This window comes from Ochotona curzoniae, unplaced genomic scaffold (assembly GCF_017591425.1).
Source record: "Ochotona curzoniae isolate NIBS_2020 unplaced genomic scaffold, NIBS_Ocur_1.0 scaffold_4506, whole genome shotgun sequence".
Taxonomy (NCBI): domain Eukaryota; kingdom Metazoa; phylum Chordata; class Mammalia; order Lagomorpha; family Ochotonidae; genus Ochotona; species Ochotona curzoniae.
The window spans coordinates 79,112,496-79,133,806 of NW_024467119.1; the positions used below are offsets into that span (position 1 = coordinate 79,112,496).

At 47.5% G+C, this 21,311-nt stretch overlaps 1 protein-coding gene across 1 annotated transcript in view; it reads right to left on the reverse strand.

Moving 5' to 3' along the window:
- Nucleotides 1-9,719: 9,719 nt before the first annotated feature.
- Nucleotides 9,720-21,311, reverse strand: part of TMEM154 (transmembrane protein 154) — a 39,332-nt gene continuing 27,740 nt past the window's right edge. Inside the window, exon 7 of the mRNA XM_040967359.1 lies at nucleotides 9,720-11,583. Coding sequence (XP_040823293.1) covers nucleotides 11,568-11,583 — 16 coding nt within the window. The 3' untranslated portion in view covers nucleotides 9,720-11,567. The remainder of the gene's footprint in view (nucleotides 11,584-21,311) is intronic.

Here is a 21,311-nt window from a genome sequence, read left to right on the forward strand (position 1 = left end):
TGAGTTGGATATTTTCTCACTGGGACTAGGAATTTTGTTTGAGTAAACATCCCAAGATCAGATCAGGAGAGAAAATTAGGACCCGTGTATTTCTTTGGGATGTATGTTCAAATGGAAGTACCTCTAATCACGTGCTCTGGATATGGCTACACAAGCAGGTGTGTGTGGGGGGGTCCAATGCCCCCTGCCTCCTTTAGGTGACAGCTCCTGTCACTCTGGCACAGCTCTCTGAGAGTCAGAAGGTGTACCCTGATGGAGCAGTCACAAGTCTTGGAGTTTAGGACCTGTTAGTCATGCTTGCTTTCTGCAACTAGGTTTTCTAAGTTAACAGGGTTCAGCTGGGCAACTCTGACAGAGGCTGGTGTTGGCTCTCACAAGTCTTTTTCCATCCTTCCAACCTCGGGGCCAGGCTGACCTCTGGTGAATGGCCAGGGAAGGCAGCCTGGGGAGATCCCGAATGCATGGTAGAAGACACCCCAGCTTACCTTGTTCCCAGCATATCCCAAATGCTCCATTTGTGTCTCACATTCTGACCCTTTCCCCCACCTCCTGGTGTGCCAATGCATCTTACTTTTTCTTATTCAATCAGAGAATTCTGAAAGAGCTTGTTCTCTCACGCTTTGGCCCTGCCTGGGTCTGCTCGTGCTGTTGTTCCACTTCAGTCCTGCCCATGAAGGCGTTTGGCTGCCCACGCCAGCGGCCTGCAAACAGGTGACCATACAGCACTAGCTCAGGGCAAGGCCCACGGGCAATGGACAGGAGTGGGTAGGAGCAGACAGGCACAGTCGCAGACTGAGGCATGGCTTTCTGGAGCCTGTTGCAGCCAAGACCCATGTGGGTATCACCGTGCCCCACGTCACCTCCTGGACTGGCATGACTGGTTTCACCCATGTGTGACAACAGCTGGACATGGGGCAAGAATCCGCAGTATCCTTTGTTTTCTTAACCTCACTTCCTGCCCAGAAAGGAGCAATCTTATCTCACACTTGCATTGTGACGTAAAAAGAATTATTTCCTCTTTTTCTCAATGTAGCCTGCATTGCTGTCCTCTGTACACCCTCAGAGGGCAAAGAGAAGAAGTCCCGAGCGGAGAAGGGCGGAGCTTGGTTTCAAGGGTGTGTACAACTTCCTTGCCTGTGCCCCTAATATTCCTCCACCTTCTAAACTGGGGCCACTTCACCTCCACCTCCACCTAACGTCTTAGTTCAGTTAGGATTGTTCTCTGCTTCCTTCCATGTCGGACTAGAGGTAGCTAAAAATAAGACAAGCACACAATAGGACAATTTAAAATATAAATATAAATAGGGGTGGACATTTAACACAGCCGTCAAGATGCCATGTGGGACACCTACTCCCATATGGGAGAGCCCTGGGGGTCAAGTCCCAGCCAGGCTTTTAAGTCTAACTTCCTGCTCATGCCCACCGTGGGAGGTGGCAGGTGGGAACCAAGGTTCTTGGTTCCCTGTGACCTGCATGGGAGACTCAGATTGAATTCTAGGCTTCTGGATTCAGCCTTGCCCAGTTCCAGCTGCTGTGGGCCTTTGGGGGAGTGAATCAGAGGATGCAAGATCTTTCAATTTGCATTCCAAATAAGAAATAAAAAATTATGAATGATATCAGAATCCATTAGCTGGAAGGAAGGAAAATGTAATTAAACCAGGAACCTTGGGAGAAGGTAGTAAACGGGAAATGCACAATGCTGGATTTGGGTTCTACAATCATGGGAGATAGAAACTGATGCTACCTCCGAAGAGGGCTGATCCAGCGATTGGCTCTCTAAGGGACTGGGTTGTCTGCAATCATGGGATACCCACTAATGTTCAGGAACTTTGAAGATGGAGATGAACACAGATTGCTTGCTCAAATAGCTAATCTGCTTTTGTTATATGGGTTGAGAGAACCCAGTACTTCCTGCATGCCTGGTCCACCTGCTGTATATCTATGCCTTAGCTTAGGCTTCATGTTGTTGATATGCCTGCCACAGAATATCAGACCGGAAGCCCAAATCTTCGTCACCCAGGCACAGAGGAGGCCACGTGTCCCTGGGGACGCTGAAGTGAGAATGATTCATGCATTTTCTCCATATTGCCTGCAGACTCAATAATGCTAACCAATCATATTTTTCCAAGATCTTCAACAAACTTCCATCCCACTTACTCTTCTCACAATGAAACCTTGACAATGCTCCCACCAACTGATAGATTTAAATTCTCCCCATTCTCAAACTTGGGTGGCAGAGGTGATGGTGTGCAGAATTTTGAATCCAGGTTATAAAAATGCCATGCACTTGCCCTCTGCTCTCCTGGGCCAGCCAGCATGCTCTTGGAACCCAGCTAGCATGCTCTGAACACTCCTTGCTCCACTCCGCCCAAGAAGTCCTTGGAGTGGGAGGAACCAAGGCCTGTGGTCCACAGAGCTGGCTGGATTGCTCACCAACAACCAGTACCAACTGGCCAGCCACGTGGATGAACCGTCTGGAAGCAGAAGCTGCCCAGCAGATGCCCCATGTGGAAGAGACAGGAGCCAGTCTGCAAATCCCTGGGCAAGATGGATATGGGCTGTTGTTGTAAACTGTCACGTGCCGAGGCAGCAGGGACTAGCTGAAGCGCCAGTCCTGTCAGACTGTCTCTCTTGGGAAGTGTTGAGTGCCAGACGCATCCAGAATCAGGCACTTCAGCACAGATGGGCTCCCACGCATTGCTGGTTTCCCCCAAGTTCTGTGCACACGCTAGGTTTGGGGATTCTGAACGCCAACTTGCCTGGCTGCGAAAGAGGTGATATTTCGGGCTCCTTTGTGTTCTTTCACATCCTAGCACGAACATCTGTTCCTGGGAAAGTCTTGGCATGCTTCTCCACCGTGACCTTGAAGAGGACAACTTGTATCCTGTTTACATCAGTGCGCGTCAGTGGGGCTTTTAGCGTTTCTCCCAGTCAGCAAACCTTACTGCAAGGATATCCAGAAACCAGGATTTTCTCCAAACAGCTCTGCCTCCAAGTCCTGGTGTGGCTCTCAGCACCACATGCTGTTTCTTTTTGACGGGAGACCTGCTGTACTTGACCACTTTTTCTCGGCTGGGCCTGTGAGGCCACCTTGTCAATGACGTGACATCTGCTTCAACATTTCCTGTTACTAATTACAGAGGAGGCAGTGTAGTAGATGATTGAAAGCATGTGCTTTGCAAGTTTTTTTCTAGTTATGATTTTCATCTGAGTTGAGCAGTGTGGAAAAACAGAGAAAAAGGGAGGGAGAGAGAAACCTATAATTCATTTGTTCAGTCCCCAAACACCTGTCAACAAGCAGGACTAGGCCAGGCAGAAGCCAGGAGTCTGGAATTCAATCTGGGTGTCCCACATGCATGGGAGGGGGCCCAGGTACCAGGGCATTATCCGCTGCTTTCCAGAATGTGCAAAACTGGACGTTGGAATGGCAGCAGAGCGCCCGGGACTGTGACTAGGGACTGTGATCACGAGATGTGAACGTCTGAAACCAACTCTGCACCCCATCGTGTACTTTGGAACTGGAGAAATACAGGACAGTCCTTAATTTCTCTAAATCTGATTTGTAAATTTATAAATACGTTGTTAGGATTTTAAAAACAGGGCCTGGCGGCATGGCCTAGCGGCTAAAGCCCTCACCTTGAACGTGCCAGGATCCCATATGGGCACCGGTTCTAATCCCAGCAGCTCCACTTCCCATCCAGCTCCCTGCTTGTGGCCTGGGAAAGCAGATGAGGATGGCCCAAAGTTTTGGGACCATGCACCTGCGTGGGAGACCCAGAAGAGGTTCCTGGATCCCGGCTTCGGATCGGCGCAGCACCGGCCGTTGCAGTCATCAAACGGAAGATCTTCTCTGTCTCTCCTCTTCTCTGTATATCTGACTTTGTAATAAAAATAAATAAATCTTAACCCCCCCATAAAAAGGATTTAAAAAATAGATGGCATGAGATACTTCAAAAAGTTCCTGAAAATGAAATCATTTTTGGTACAAAATAGTTTTGAAATTGTGTATACATGGCTTCTTTTAAAAGTTTGTGAAAATATATATTATGGAAAAAAATATATATAGATTTCAAAATTTCTTGCACCATAAAGAAATCTTACTATTCCACTATTCTAAGAGCTTTTTAGAAGCCCTCTCATACATGCTAGGTTGTTGGCATTTTTTCCTTTCAAGATTTAACATGGGGCCTATGCCATGGCCTAGTGAGTAAAGCTGCTACCTGAGACAACACAGGTATCCCATATGGGAGCAGGTGCCAGTCCCAGCTGCTCTACTTGCAATCTGGCTCATTGGGTTAGGACAGGACCAAGCCAAGCACATGTGCCTGGGAAGGAAAGTAGTGGAAGACAGCCAAATACTTGGGCCCTTGGGCCTCTGCACCCACGAGGGATACATGGAAGAAGCTCCTAGCATCAGGTTGACCCATCCTTGGCCATTGTAGCCATTTAGGGAGTGAACCAATGGATGGAAGACCTCTCTCCGGTATCTCTCCCTCTCTTCTCTGTAACTCTGCCTTTCACGTAAATAAATACTTAAAGAAAAAAAAAAAAAAGATGGGGAGCTGCAGCTTGGTTCACTGCCCAAATAGCTGAAATGCCAGAGGTTGGGCCAAGTTAAAACTAGGAGCCTGGAACTCCATCTTGGTCTTCCACATGGTAATGGGGATCCAGGACTTGGGCCAATTTCTGCTGCTTTCCCTGGCCATGAGCAGAGAGCTGGCTTGGAAGTGAAGCAGCCAGGACTCTGACCAGCACTCCTACGGGATGCCAATGGTGATGCTTCAGATATGGGCTCCATTCTGCATCATGACACCTGGCCAGCTGTCTGACTTGTTAAGGTCAGGGTTGGTACCTCGTCAAACACCTCCTTTGTGAAACAGAGCCTCTTGCTGGTGGGTGTGTTAATGCACTGAGAGCACTGTGCTGCCACCTTAGAAGCAGGTTGCCCCATGAGACGTAAGCAGTGTTGTTTCCTTGGGCTAAGAGGAAAGCTCCTTGAATGCAGCTGGCATCATTGGGAAGCTCATCTTGAAGTGCAACCTTGTATCTTCTTAGACATAGTGTCTGGACTTCCAACCACCAATGGGATCATGTGGTGACCCTGAGGCTGCAAGTCTTACACAAAGGAAGAAACACTTCCTAGCAGATTCCAAGGGTATGTTGACATGCTTTTTGACTGGATTCTTCCTGCCTAGTGTTTGTCAAAGTTCTGACAGCTTTTGGTGACTTGCAAGAGAATTCCTAGTCAAGAACATCTTTCTTACCTACATGATGAATTCGCCAGGAAGGTGTGAAGGTGTGGAAGATGAAATTAGCATTGAGGACATGAAAAAAAGTGCGTAATCAGGAAGAAGAAAAGGTTTTCTTTAAAAAAAAAAAAAAACTATTTTTGAAAGAGAGAGGGAGAGACAGAGAAAGAAACAAAAATGGAGAATGAGCAAGACACAGAGAAGAGATCGTCCACCTGTTGATTCATCCCCCAGATTGTTGCAACAGCCATTGCTGGGCTAGGCCAAAGACAGGAGCCGGGAACTTCCTTCAAGCCTTCACATGGGTATAGGGTTCCAAGCACTTAGGCCATTTTTTACTGCTCTCCCAGGCACATCAACAAGGAGTTAGATCGAAAGTGGAGCCGTCTGGAGACAAACTAGCACCCATGGGATGCCAACATCATAGACCATAGCTTTATCTGCTATGCCTCCAAATTATAAGATTTTATTCAAAACATTGACTCTTTTTTTTTATTAAAATAGCTATTAGAATTACATCCCCTTATGCAATTAAAATGTTCATTCCTTCATTAAAAAATGCTTTGGAATTAGGTACTTGGCCTGATGGTTAAGATACCTGCATTACACATTAAAGTGCCTGGGTTTAATTCCTAGCCGTTGATCCTGACACCAACTTCCATAAGGCTGGACCTTGGGAAGCAGTGGGTATGGCCCAAATAATTGGTTCCCTGCTACCCTCCTGGGACACCTCAACTGGGTTCCTAGTGTCTGCCTTTGGGCATGGCCCAGCCCCAGCTGCTGCGGACATTTGTAGAATGATTCAGTTCATGAGAGAGTGCTCCTTGTACCTCTCAAATAAGACATGTAAGCATTTCTTAAAAGTAAATGTTATATAAAGAAGAATAAATACAAGAATCTGTAATAATATATTTTAGATCAGCAGAAAATTCACTTAATTTTTAGAGTAGATAATTTCGTACAAATTCAGTTCTAAAATAATGTTTTGGACTTGTACTGCTTCATTAGTTAAAAAAGATTGACAGGGTACAATTATAATGGTGAGAATTCTTTTTTTTAATAGTCACAGAAATTAAGTTAGAAGAGTTTTCCTTTAGAAAGATGCAGAATTTACCCCTTCTATTCTTAGGAAATAATATTCTAGCAAAAATATCTTACCTTCAAACAAACCTTCATGTAAAATATTCATATCCATGAATTATATAGAAATTAGCATAAGAGATATTCTCTCTTCCCATCTTAATTTGAATGTATGCATCATATACACCTGACATTTATAAAGCTACAAATTACAAGGAAAAACATTACATACGTAAATTTTCAGCTTGCAAGGTAGAAGTAAACCTAAGATCTTCACTCAATCTTGAAACTTAGATGGTTTTGCAAATAAGTTCTAATCAATATCAATGGTACCATTTCTTTCTTTTTTAAAAGATGTAATTTTTTTTAAGTTTATTGGAAAGTGTGATTTACTGAGAGAAGGAGACACAGAGAGAAAGACCTTCCATCTACTAGTTCACTCCACAAATGTCCTCAATGGCTGTACCCGGACCTTCCCAAAGCCAGGAGCTAGGAACCTCTTCTAGGTCTCCCACATGGGTGCAGGGTCCCAAGGCTCTGGACCATCTTCTTCTGCTTTCCCAGGCCACAAGTAGGGAGGTGGATGGGAAGTGGAGCAGTCAGGGAACATGAACTGGCACCCATTTGAGATCCCAACAGCTACAAAGTGAGGATTTAGCCATTAGGCCACCGCACCAGGTCCATGGTACCATTTCTTTCAGGAAGCTTGTAAGGAGGAATTTACACATTTTTGGGACAGAGACTAAGTGACAAATATGACATCTGATGACCTAACTGTCCTCCTGAGACAGTCCTCTACAGGGCTCATAAAATGGAAGAGCTGAATAAAGTAGTATTTTACATTATTCTTAGTTAACTTCAGGGACGTGATACATGTATATTACATTATTACTAATCTACCTTGGCATGGATTGAACAGCATTTGGTTCCACATATTCATGCAGACATTAAAATGCCAGAGTCTTAAGTTAATTGTTAAGGAATTAACAGCTGGTGGATGAAGGATGGGGACTTCCCCCAGTCATGGTGTCTGATGGTGGGAAGGGAAGGGGAGGGACTGGTCTGAGTCAGATGGCAGGGCAGAACACCATGATCGAATTGTGATGGCTTTGTGAAGAAAGAACCCGATGCGGGGAGGAGGAGCGTGCTTCCCCAGTCTCTCCAGTTCCTAACTCACTGTCCCAGTTCACGTGTTCTGCTTCTTGTCAGCCTCCATCAGACACCAGATCAATGAGCCTGCCGATCGTACCCCAGGAACCTCCAAAACCATGAGCTCAAAGCAGCCTCCTTCCTCTCTCAGATGTTTTAGTTCAAGTAACCAAAAGCTGACTCCAGCAATATCTGTGATCCTTGCTCTTTCTGGAAACTGGCATTTACTAACCATATGCCTGATGTCATTTATCATTTGAGGATTTTCACCTAAGAGGAACCGCATGATTACACTCAATTGAACTTTACACTGGTTAAAAAAAAAAATAGTGACCACAGTAGCTATAGATCGCTATTTATTCTTTTACAGGCAGATCAAAGAGGAAAACCATGCAGGACATCTTCTGCAAAGTCTCGTTTCTTATTTACAAAGGACCTGCGTTAGCCAGCTTGTCACCACTATAACTCTACACCTGAGACAAATGATATGTGAGCGCAAGGAGGAGCGCTGTTGTTTTTTTATTGTTTTTTGGTTTTGTTTTCGCTCACAGCTTTGGCTTGTGACTCTCAGGCAGGTGGGTACCACTGGTCCAGGGGGTGACATTGTCAGTGGCCCATCAGGGAGCATGGGTGAGCACATACTCAACAAGGAGACGTGGTGGGTGGGCCTGGAAGCAGAGGAAGTGGCCAGTCCCAGCTCTCAGGGCACATCCCCCTATGCCCACCTCCCAGACACAACAAACAGCTCCCACCCTCTTGGTAGCATTGGCACAGGCATGAGTTCAGGAATATGTGTCCTGTTCACGGTGCCACCAACAACCCATGAACACGATGTGATGTACATGGAGGAGTAGCTATGGAGCTCTCTGCATCTGAGGTTCACTTATCAAAAAACAAAAATTAAAAATCCCACTCGCCTCTGATTGTCTTAAACACTCTGACACTGTGCTTCTGATGGTACGTGGTGCTGAGATTAGAGTCTTCATGTTATCTTAAGGTACTCGGGTCTTGGGAGCTTAACCTATTAAATCTTTTCAAAAGCTCAGAGCAGGTGCAGAGTGCACGACCAGCTCTCTTTTCTATAATTGTGTGGATTGCTACCACATGAGCATGGCTTGTTACTCAGACGAGTGCTAGGGTGCAGGCAAACACCAGGCAGCTGTAGAGGATGACCTCCGGAAGCCAGCCCAGAGGCAGGCCAAATGGCCACAGACAAGGCATCAAGGTGCATTGCAGGCCTGGGTTGTTGTGGAAGGCAGCTCTAAATGCTCAGTCCGGCAGGTGCCATGCTGCCCCCAACAAACTCGTCCAGTTGTCACAGGGCCAAAAGGCACCTGTGCCTGCAGCTGCTCTGCACTGGCTGCTGTGCTGTTGGACAGTAACCCCAGAATTGACCCCACCTGTCCTGTGGATGTGAAAACGCCACACATAATCATTTTATCCACGTTTTTCTGCTCAGCGTAACACTGCATCTTATTACGGCGAAAGGTTCCGAATATGGACCAACTCCAACAGAAGCACAAACGGCCACCTGTGTTTTAAGGTTCCCCAACACAAAGCCCTTTTCCAGAGATGGCATGAACTGCCAGTTTTACCACCGGCTGAAGAGCTTCCTCTGCAGTTCCATTTTCATTGGCATCCATTTAACATCACTAGAATCTCTGTCCACCTCCCTGCCCATAGCATCAAGGACCACCCTAGGCAGGTGCTCAAGTCCACGTAACAAGTTACCCAGGGAGAGATGTGACAATGGTGGGTGAAGAGTCCCAAGAGGAACCTTGGACATATTCATCACAGTAAATTTCCTGAGTGGGATTAGACCAGGCTGTCCACCTGGGATGCTTTAAAATGCACAAAAATGCAATAAAATTTACATGACTTGAGCAAATTTTTACTTTGATGAGCTGTACAAAGAAGATAGCTGAGTGAATTGTTTTTGCTAGTGATAATCTAAAACAGAAAATGAAGTCTTAGACTTAAAAGCCATTCTTGAAATTGTCACAAATAGTCGATGCCTGTTAACTGGATAGTAGTAAAAAAACTCAGGCTGCTGGAACTGCTGCTTAACTGCTTTGATTCATACTGACTTCTTCCTTTCTTGCCAGGATCAACCTTCTAATGTCCTTGGACACTGTGCAGTGATAATGGTCTGTACCTTTCTTAGGCACAAACTAAAAGCCAGGTTTGCTTCTCCTGGAATTTGAAGGATTTTTTCCTTCCTTCCTTCCTTCCTTCCTTCCTTCCTTCCTTCCTTCCTTCCTTCCTTCCTTCCTTCCTTCCTTCTTTTTCCCATATCAGAGTGAGATTCCAGGGTTCCTTGTATTCTCTAAACTTTTACAGGTCATCATTTGATGGGGTTGGAGCAAATTTCAAGGCTTGAGTGCTTGGCAATGTTAGTACCTAGCTAAAGAAGCAGAGCAAAACTAAACAGCAAAGAACGATGAGAAACAAGCTGAAAGTATCAAACAAAGGCAAAAAAAAAAAGTTATGACTGCTGAGAAAATGACAATTTTGGCATAAACATCTGCAGAGCCACTGTGGGCTGTAAGTTGATTATAGGTATGCAAAAGGGCAAGGAAAGCCAAAAGTTGTGTGAGGATCTGCTCCTCAGAAGATGGGCAAATCTGCTAATGTCTCGCAGCATGAAAACCATCTTTACCAAAGTACCGTGCCGCCCTGGCATAGCACGAGAGCAGTGATCAGGCACAATGTGACAGCTGCATCTTTTGTTAAATAGAAAGATATCTCCACTCTGGACCTCTGCTTTTAAAATTATTGGCCGAGTTCGGAAAACACATACTTGTAAAATGGGGCCCAACGGGCAGGAGAAGGGTAAGCTTTTCCTTGGCATGCAGGCAGCCTTCCTTCCAAAGACCAGTCCACAAGTTCAGCAGCAAATGTTCGGTTCACCTTATATCCCCTTGGTTGACGTGGGGGGGGGGGGGGAGGGGAGAAAGATGACTCAATTTTTTTCATTCTCCGTTTCTTTCCTGGAATAAAATAGCCAGCATCCCAAGACAACAGAGGACTCTCACTTTTGGAGGTCAGAATTGGGATCAGGTTTGAGTGGAGGCTGATTTGGCACGAGTGGGAGTGGCCAATGGGTGGGCTGTTACTCTTAGCGTGGGGGTGCGGGCACACATCACAGAGGACGCGTGAGCTCTTGGAATGCAGACAGCGAGTGCTGGGGGTGTGAGTCACGCTGCAGGCCCACACTTCTGCTAATCTTCTCTTTGGTTCCAACCACCTTCAAACTCTCCAGGAGACAGATGGGTGATGGCCACCCCTCCCCCATACACACACCTGCACCCATACCACACGCAAGGGAAGCACGGTCAAGCCAGAACGAGCGTGGGGGAAACATGGAAGGGAAGGTTATTTTGGCAGAAAAGAAAAATGTTTGTTCTTTCATTGAAAATTCTCAGTTCCTCTGAGAAGTCCCAGGGGAGACAGGAGGCAGCCAGGTCAAGGTTGGTTAAGCCCCCAAAGCATGCTTCCTCATCGCTGCGGGGTAGGGGAGGGGAAGGCGAGGGTCTCTCCCCACGTCTTCTTGGTGGATGCAAACCAGCCCACCAACCCCCAGGATGAGGCTCACGATCATTCTCACGATAGAACTCTCCAGAAAAAAGCTTCTGCTCTGGGTAGTTGGCCTGCTGGTGAACTTGATTACCACAAGCACTTTACCAGAGTGAGCCAGAAGAAAACCATAGGTGAAAACAGCCTCCTGGTTAAACCCTAAGGAATGAAGCCAAAAGGTGGTGAGGACGGGAGAGCAAGTACCACCAGCCAGGAGTTAGCCCAGAGCAGGGAACGTCCTAGGGTCAGAGCGGAGCGCGTCGCCCGTTGCTCCATCCTCAGAGGCAGAGAGGCACGGCAGCCAGGTCTTTTACTGGGGCTCAAAGGCCTGTTTTTCCGAGTGCAGGTGTAGCCACCATTAGGAAGAGCAGGCATTGGGAAAACAGCAAAAGGTTCTCGTGTCTCCGTGGGTTGGAAATTCATTAAGCCCTGTCGTCTTGGTCGTCCTCGGGCAGGCTGGGTAGGTTCACTCAGCAAGGCTGCTCCTCTTGGAAAACAGAGCCCTGCTCCGCGTTAGGGTTCATGGTCACTGTAAAAGAAACCGAACAATAGTGCACCTGCAAGAAACTACCAAGAGGTGGTCCCTGCATCGCGTAGGTGGCTCAGGAGAGCAGAAGTGGGCAGGAAGTGGGCAGGGGCCAGCCCGCCATGCCTGAAAGCAAAGGTCAGCTCAAGTTTCGTATTTGTTTCCCTGAGCAGGAAGTCCATGGAAGACAAGATCCCCAGCTCCCAGCCTCCACCTCCTTCCCAGTGCTGATGTGGAGAGGAGCAGATGGAGTTGGCCTTCCCCCTTAATTAAATCTAATCCCACTCTATGAATGCGCACCAAATGGCCTTTAAAGGTTGTTTTGCTTCCCCCCGTCCTTCCCGCAGCCCACAAGGCTATTTTCTTCCCTCAAGACTTTGTGGTGCCGACCTGGTTTTAGTCACCTGTTTTCCTACCCACACACGGCCTGGAGGTGTCCCCTCCCATGTCTTCTAGAATTCAGTCATCGGGTATCTTGGGGATGGGAGTAGACAGCAGTTACGGACGTGGTGCTTGCACACCACCCGGCTCTTGACTACTTCCGGCTTTTGTTTCCAACGTGGCTGTCCGTTGCCAGCTAGCTCGCTGCGTGGGGCTTTCTTTTTCTCTCCCTGTGGACTCGTGGCTCCACCCTTTTTCTTTCTCCTGGAAGGCAAGCTGCACTCTCCTCCCTCCCATTTCTCTTTTGATTTGTGTGTGTCCCCTTGGTGGAAATTCCATCGTGTCCCTGCCGGAAGTGGCCGCTGTTTCCTGGGACTAGGGCTTGAATGCTGGGAGCCCTGTGGGGTGGAGTGGCCTCCACTCACACGTGTGCGTGGCAGGTAGCAGATCCGGCTCTCCCATGCACGCTGTAGCGCTCCCTGTGCCTTGATAGAGAGGACTTTGAAATAACCAGGACAGACAGATGGACTGACTGATCTTAGATTTGTTCACAAAAGGCAGATGAAGATGGTCGTGTGTGCATGTGTGTGTGTGTGTGTGGAGAGAGAGAAAGAGAGAGAGAGAGAGAGAGAGAAGCTCATAAAAGGAGGGGCTAACAGTGGGGAAACAGAGAGAAGAACTTAATTTGAGATGGGGGAGGGAAGGAAGCAGCCACAGCAACATTTACTTAAAATGCAAAGCCAGGGCAGCAGTTAGCACGCAGCCTGGGTTGCCTGCATCCCTTAGTAGAGTGTCTGAGTTTGAGTCCCAGCTCCGTTCCCACATCCAGCTCCCTGATCATGGGACCCTGCCAGGGCCTCAGTAGTGATGGTCAGGTCCCTGGGGCCCTGCCACTCATGTGCGAGACCTGACTTGAGCTGCTGGCTCCTGGTTTCTGCCTGGTCCAGCCCCACCTGTTGTAGTAGGGCCTGGTAGAAGGGAGCTGTCTCTCTCTCCATCTGTCCTCTCTGCCTTTCAAAATAAATGAAAGTGGAAATCAAAACATTTGTACCTGAAGAGTGGACACTCAGCATTGCCGTGCCTTCACTTAGGTCCATCCTGACCACCTCGTACAACGGGCAAGGAGGCGTTCTCACGGGCAGCCCAGTAACCCGGGAAGAACTCAGCCTTGTGGGCTTTTTTCCTCCCTTCTGTGTCCTTCTCTTGGAATTCCAGTCAGTTCTGCAGAGAGCTGCGCCAGCAGAGAAGCTGACCAGCAGTGGACAGAACCCTTCTGTTTTTCTCCATGCTGTTCTGTGTCCAGCTGTTAGAACTGGAGTGATTTTGTAAAATGAACTGTTAGAAAACTAGCCATATTCATAGCTGAAAAAACTGGAAAGTACACCGAAGACAAAAACACCAATAATCTCAATGTTGTTAGCGCTCTGGTAGTTCCTTAACTCTTCTGTGGCAATAACACATAGCCTGGGTGTGTTGAACCCAGGTCCTCTATGCGGATGGTTCCGTAATATGCTGCTCTCATCACCACTCACCTGCGGCCATCTTTGCTTCCTAATGAACATTCAATGTCACTGTCTTACTAGATTGAAAAGTAATTCAGTGGAGCTGGAGCTGTAGTGCAGTCTGCCACGCTGGCATCCCATATCAGTGCCAGTTCAAGTCCCACCTGATCCTTTCCCTTTCCAGAACTCTGGGAAAGCAGTGGAAGATGGCTCAGGTGCTTGGGCCCCTGTCACCCATACCAATGACGTGAGTCTGCACACTTCCTGACTTGGCCTGGTTCAGTCTTACCCATTATGGTCATTTGGTAAAAACTAACCAGCAGATGGAAGATCTCTCTGTCTCTGTCTCTCTCTTTGTAATTCTTCCTTTAAAATAAGTAGTTAAAAAATTTGTTGACACCTTTAATAAACCTTAGGCTACTTTCAACTTTCATTTCTACAAATACTGCTACATGCTTGCACACTTCCAATTGTTACTTTGGCATAAAGCTCTAGAAAAGGAATTGCAAGTCAAGTTGCTGGCAATATTAAAGCTTTAATAGTGCATGACCATATTATTCCTTTCCCCTAGAAAATGTGTATAATTTAAACTGTACCAATACTTCCCTTTAGGAAAATATTTTTATGCCAACATCCAACAACAACAAAAAAAGTGGGTTTTTTCCCCCATTTTATTTGGAAAGCAGAGCCCACCATCGGCCATCTGCTGGTTCACTCTCTAAATGCCCAAACACCCAAGACTAGGCCAGCTGATGCCAGGCCACCCAGGGGGATTCTCGGCACCCAAGTACATGGGCAGCTTCTGCTGCATTCCCAGGGTGCACAGTAGAGGGAACTGGACAGGAAGTGGAGGAGCTAGGAATCAAACCAGGCTCTCCAATTTGGAATGCAAGCATCCCAAGTGACGCCTTGACCACTGACCCAAATGCCTGCCCTTACCTTTACTTAAACTGACCTTAAAAAAATCATTCATTTTATTTGAAAGGCAAATTACACAGAGGGGAGAAAGAGAGAAAGATCTTCTATATGCTGCAGTGCCAGGGCTGGGTCAGGCCGTACCCAGGAGCGAGGAGCTTCGTCTGGGTCTGCCATGTGGGTGACAGGAGATGGAGCACTTGGGCCATCTTCCAGTGCTTTCCCCAGGCGGTAAGAAGGGAGCTGGATTGGAGCAGCCAGGACAAGGATTGGTGACCATATGGAGAGCAGGCGTTGCAGGCGGCCACTTTATCCAATGTGCCACAACAGTCGCCTTGTTTATTTACTTTTTTTTATTACTAAGAAGAACAAACATTGTTGAAAGTTTAATTGATCATTTCTTCTCTTGTTGAATTGCTTGCTGATCCTTTTTTTGCGCCTAGTTCAGATGAGATCATTATGTTTGGTTTGGTTACTGAGTCTAATTTTTTGTTCATTATACAGAGTGGAAAAAAAAACTCCGTATGAGGTCATTTTCCTCCTAGTGTGATTTATTGAGTTTTCTGAAGTATGCAAGTGCTGAGTTTTTAATGTAATTGAATCTATCCTTTTTTAAAAAATTATTTCCAAATTGTATATAATTCTTTCAAGCCAGTCCCCCTCAAAGAGCTTATCATTTTTTCTTAACTTTTTCTGCACATTTTGAATATTTAAACTTATGAAGAGTTTAAAGCATTTTAAATGTAAAACAGCTTAATGCTTGTAGAGAATGCATGGTAGAAGTTCTAGAATTCTCTCCCAATGTTAGCCAGTTATCCCAATTATTCCCAGAATGATCCACCTGTTGGGAAATGTTCCTCCCATAACATACACATTTCCACGGACTTGTGCCTTTTTCTGAAATTTCCTTCTATTTCTTTAATATTTCTCATTTGGTTCCAAGTAGACAGAGTTTTAACTTTTGACAAATCTTCCCTCGCCCGCTGCCACTCCAGTTGTCCCATCACTCCCATCTGTGAGAACTGTCCTGGGTACTTGAGCAGTCATTTCTCAGGATGCAAAGTGCACCAAGATTTTTAAGAGACTGATTTTAAGTTTTACCCTGGGGAGACTTTAGTTGTGGAACACACTATGCCTCTCCATTTGTCCGAATGTGTATGACTTTCAACAAGCATATGGATGTTTCTTTAGGCTCTCCGCTTAGCTCCCACTGTGTGTTCTTTTGCATGATATATTCGCACTGGTGTATGTGCTGACATGTGGCTTGTGTAGCGTAATGGATAAAAGCTCAGGGTCAGATGGCCAGCTTTGGGGTCAAGGCTCAACCACTTTGCTGCAGGGCGATGATGGGGAAGCTAGTCTTGGCCTTGTGCCTCGGTGTCCCTGCTGAGAGAGACAGCAGGTCAGCACAGAGGGGGTTAGCTCTCCCTGGTGGCCCCTTCATGGTCAGCCCACCACCTGAGCCTGAAGTCCTGGCTGTCTCCTAGGTGCGGGCCTGTAGTGAGTTAGACACGCCCCCCTGCCCAGAGGTTGTTTCTTTTCTCAGCAAAATGATCAGACAACCCCTGGCAGTGCTAACCTGGGCAAACGATGGGCTTCCTGGGCAAAAACATCTTGCCAAGGGCCCAGCACAGTAGCTTAGCAACTAAAGTCCTCGCCTTAGATGCACTGGGATCTCATATGGGTGTGGGTTCAAATATCTCTTTCATGGTGGTCCCTGCCTTCAGCTGCAAGCAGCCAACAGCTCCTCTGGCTAGTCTGTCTTGTAACCACCCTGTCTTTTTTTTTTTTTATGACCCAGCCAAGGAGCCTCATCTGCAGGGCACGGCAATAAATCTGTGTGAAGCCTTGCTGCTGTTGAGATGTTCTCTAACTTGGTTTTCATTGCATGCAGAATTCAGTTCAGCACAAAGTCATGTAACAATTGGATTAGGTTCTTTCCCATCATCAATATCATTGTCCCTTCTTCCCGCAAGAAGTCTGGCCTGGGTGGCTGATTAGGCAGCCTAGGATCCATTTGAGACATATAGATCAGGCCATGGGACAGACGTCATCTTGGCCACTGTCCAAGCAATGCGTTGGGCTTTTAGATTTTTCACATCTTCCCTCCTCTGCTATTCGCACATGCATATACATCCATGCACACCATGCACATACCTGTATTTTACTGTTATTGAGGCTATCCACGGGATTATTAGCTATCCATCTAAGAGTAAACTCTGATTGGAAAACAATTAGTTGGCCCTTAAAACTTGCTGATACGGAGGGCAGGGGAGGGAGGCATTTGGCTTAGCAGTTAAGATGCCCATTTCCCATATCAGAGTCCTCATTCCAACATCCACCTTTGGCTCTGGACTCCAGCTTTCTGCTCATGGGCACCTTGGCAGGCACCAGTTTGGGGGTCCAGTGGTTGGTTCCTGTCACCCACATGGGAGATTCAGATTGAATTTCTGGCTCCAGATCCAGCCAAGGCAGGCAGCTTGCAGCTGCAAGGCAGGGACCGCCATGAAAGAGATGTTTGGGTTGTCCCGGCCTCATTTCACTGGGAGCTTGCCAAGTAGATGTCTTCTTAAAGATAGTAATCCTGGGATGCTTTTTAAAATCAGTTCCACTTGTTTTCACAGTTTGTCATCCTGTTACGAGGCAGGCTCTGGGGAGAGGTGTTCCATGTGCCTCAGATTGCTACAGGGCACTCCCGGGAGGAGGCCCGCTCACGCGGCTGTTGGGATAAGCTTGTAAGCACCACTGTGGCCAGCCACCCGGGTTGGAAGCCGCTTATTTCAGGCACTGCAACCCTGTGGCAGAAAATAAGAGCTTTCCTGACCTCTCTTCGTTGCTTCTCAAATTAAAAAGGAAAAAAAACGGAAAGCTTGTTGATTTGAAGTGTGTTTTAAGTGATTTTTGAGAGGCTAGAAAGGAAAAGAGGAAATAAACATGGAAACAACTGTGAGTAGCCATGGAAAGTGTTTGAACAGAAGCCTCCAAGGGCTCGCAAAGCAGTCCTGCTCCTGGCAGGTGAATCTCACTGATGGCAGGACTGGTGAGGGTCACGCCAGGTCATGGCCTTCCACACGCCAGGTCATGGTGGCTGTCCTTCCTGTGGCTACATGTTGTTAATTTATGAAATACCCCTTTTATTTTAAGCAATGAAAGACAATACAATTGCAATTTTAAAAGAAGCTCCCTTTGTGGCCGTTGTGGTAGCTCAATATGCACTTTTATACCAGCAGACCATATGGCTGCTGGTTCTAGTCCCAGCTGCTCTACCTCCCATCCAGCTCTCTGCTCATAGTCTGGGAAAGCAGTGGAGGATGGCCCAAAGCCAGGTACCCCTACATCCATGTGGAAGACCTGGAGGAAGGTCCTGGCTCCTGGCTTCATATCAACCCAGCTCCAGCCATTGTAGCCATTCAAGGAGTGAACCAGTGAATGGAACAGGAGAGGAGAAAGAAGAAAGACAGAAAGCGAATGTGAAAAAATATATATATTTATTTTTATTAGGAAGCAGAGAGAAAGATCTTCCATCTGCTGGTTTACTGCCCAAGTGAACGCATCAGCCAGAGCTGAGCCAATCTGAAGCCAGGAGCCAGGAACGTCTTCTGGGTCTCCCATATGGGTGCAGGGTCCCAAGGCCTTGGGCCATCCTTACTGCTTTCCCAGGCCACAAGCAGGGAGCTGGATGGGAAGTGAGGCAGCCAGGAAATGAGCTGGCACCCATTTGGGATTCCGGAGTATGCAAGGCAAGGGCTTTAGCCTCTAGGCTACTGTTTCTGGCTCATTTTTTAACTAGCTTCATGACATGAGGCAGATAGCATTTGGACATAAAGGATATTTAGAAAATATGTTCTGAAGAATGACATTGGCAATTGTGCTTTCTAAGCGAAAAAAAAAAAAAAGAGAGAGAGAGAGAGAGAGAGAGAATATGCAGGGAGAAAAAAAAGTATAAAAAAATTCTCCCTTAAACTGCCCTGATCCTTCCCTCAGAAATATTGAAGTGGCCCAGTTTTACAATAGCACTGAGCTGAGAAACACAGAATAAACATTCAAATTATTCTAAGCATACACAGCTTTCCCTTCTGAGCTAAATTTTTAAAAGTTCATTTATTTATTTGAAAGGTAGAGTGACAGAAAGACACAGCGAGGGAGGGACAGAGATCTTCCATCTACAGGGTCACTCCTCAAATGGCTTCAATGGCCAGGGCTGGGCCAGACAGAAGCCAGGGGCCTAGAGCTCCATCTGGTCTCCCCCATCCCCTCATCCCCTCAGGCATGCATGAACAGAAATCTGGGCTGGAAATGGAGCTGCCAGGACTCCAAGCAGCCTTCTGGGGTGGGATGCCGGCATCCCAGCAGGTGGTTGCACTGGCAGCACTGCAATGCCATCCCCACTTGACCTCCTAAATGATGGTTCCTAGGCACCTGGGCTCTGACAAATGCCATGGAGTCTCGTTAGTGGTCTGTCCACTTGGATGCGCCCAAGGTCAGCGTGAAGTTACCACTGCGGTTAAGAGGAGAATGTTTGTCCTTCCTGCTCTGTGGCTTTGCCTGCAAGTCTGCAGAGATGGATACAACAGGCTCTCCTGAAACTTTCTAAACGAACTTCACTGTCTGCGTCCCCAGAAGAGCACAGGCTGGCTGGGCCCTTTCTCCTCTTCGCCACTGCTCGTGTCCCCAGGGAGGATCTGCAGGCACGGGGTTGGTAGTGGAGGAACACAGAGGACAGTAAGGCCCCCTGGGTAGGGCAGATTGGGGATTTTCATCAGGAGCTTGCAGCCACTCAGGCGCCATGGTCATGGGGTTCTCTTCCTTCTTTCCCCCACTCCTGATGGCCACTCTTCTCTGGGTAGGCAGGGCTATCAGTGGTTGATCTGGAGGATGGACGGGGCCTCCCTATCCTTGGGACAGCTACATCAGTTCTTCCCAAGGCATTCAACGCACCTGCCTTGCTACAGCATGCAAAAGGATGACTCAGAGGCAAACGTCATTAGAGGAGCTTGGGGCAAGGGTGATGTGTTCAGTGGAGCCTTATTGAACAACCCGGGCTGGTGAGGGCTGCAGATCCTGACACAGGGGACAGGGGAGGGCGTTGTGCAGAACCCTCTGTGTTCTCTGTGAACCTGGCACTGCTCTACAAACATCAGCACCACAAACAGCCAGCACGGAGCAGGGGGAACTGCTGCCACAACGTCAGAACTGGTTCATTGGCACGGTGCTTTGGAACTAGCAGAGTAGCTGCTTTCTCAGGTGCTCCAGAAGGACACACATCCTTATTTCACATTTTTTTTCAAGAAGAACCATCAGCAGCACAGGGAGCTGAAGTGAATTTATCTCAGTCTAACAGGTGCCCGAGCCAGGCCTTAGAACAGCCATCTCATTCCAGTAACCTTGTATCTGTCTCTCTTCTTCCAAAAGCTTCTTCAAAATTAATTTTGGCTTTTATGTATTTGAAAGGAAGGCACAGAGAGAGACAGACAGATAGACAGACAGACAGACAGAATGTCCTATTGTCTAATTTGCTTTTCAAATGCCTTGACAGCCAGGGCAGAGTGAGGCAGAAGCCAGGAACCCGGAACTCCACCCAGAGCTCATGGCAGGTGGCAGGAATCCATGTAGCTGAGATCAGAAGCTGAGCCAGGACCTGCTCCCAGGCACTGTGCTGTGGGGTGACTCCAGGCACTGTGCTGCGAGGTGACCCCAGCACTGTGCTGTGGGGTGCTGGGAGCACTGTGCTGTGGGGTGCTGGCAGCATTGTGCTGCAGGGTGACCCCAGGCACTGTGCTGCGGGGTGACCCCAGCACTGTGCTGTGGGGTGCTGGCAGCATCCGAAGCAGGATCTTAACTGCTGCACCCTACATCTGCCCTGACATGGATATCTCAATGAGTCACAAGCTTTTAGGGGGAAACAAAAGTGAACCCTATTTCTGTCCTGGAGGAGATAGTTACAGTAATGTACTGGCTATCAATGTAATGAAGCAATCAGGGGAAAGAACTGGGAATGAATTTACGGCAGAGAAGCAAGGCTGTACCCTCGAATGTCCTTTCAGAGAGAAGACAGGTTGAGGAGCAAGTGGTGCTCACACCACCAAACCCAGGGCACCTGGTGGTCGCGGAGGAGAGCCCAGGCTCTTCAAGGAGACCACCCAGATTTCCAATTCCTCATGTTCAATGGGTGTGTAAAGAAATCACCATAGAAACCAGTGGCAAAAATAATGCCCTCCTGCTCCCAGTCCCTGAGCCTGGGACTTAGGATACAAGCTATGAGCCCCACAGAGAGTAAACCTCTCTTGAACAGTTTTAATTCTTTAATCATGACAACAGCAATAGCCAATATGTATTGAGAGCTCAGTATGTACTTTTCTTAGTTTTCAGTGAATAAAAATTAATTTGGGGCGGAAGGTTAGCATTTAGCCAAGGGTGAAGGTGTGTGAGTCCTCTTTTGGGGTGTCTGGGTTCCATGTCTAATTCCAGCTCCCGGTGCCACCTTCCTGCTAATTCAGGTGGGGCATGGCAGCAGATGACAGCTCAACAGCTGGTTTCCTGGCACCCACATTCTGGCCTCCTTGCTATGCACTGACCTTCTCTGACCTTTGCTGGCGTTGCCAGAACAAACCAGCAGATGGAGGATGAGTCTTTATTCGAGTCTTTCTCCATCTCTCGGCCTCTTAAATAGTACTCACAGAAATAGTTAGAAGCGGAATGTGGCCCAAAGACCTGGGCCTTGCCCTGTCGGGTATGGAAGACCAATATGGCCACACAGAGCAGGAGTGCACCTCCCCCAAAATGAAGACCAAGCCAGGGTGAAACCAGGATCTGGGAACTCCATCTGGGTCATAGCCAAAGGTAGCAGGAATCCAACTACTGGGATGCTTCAGCAGGAAGCTGGAAATAGAGCAGTCAGGCCTTGAACTCTAACACGAGACACTGGCGCTCCAA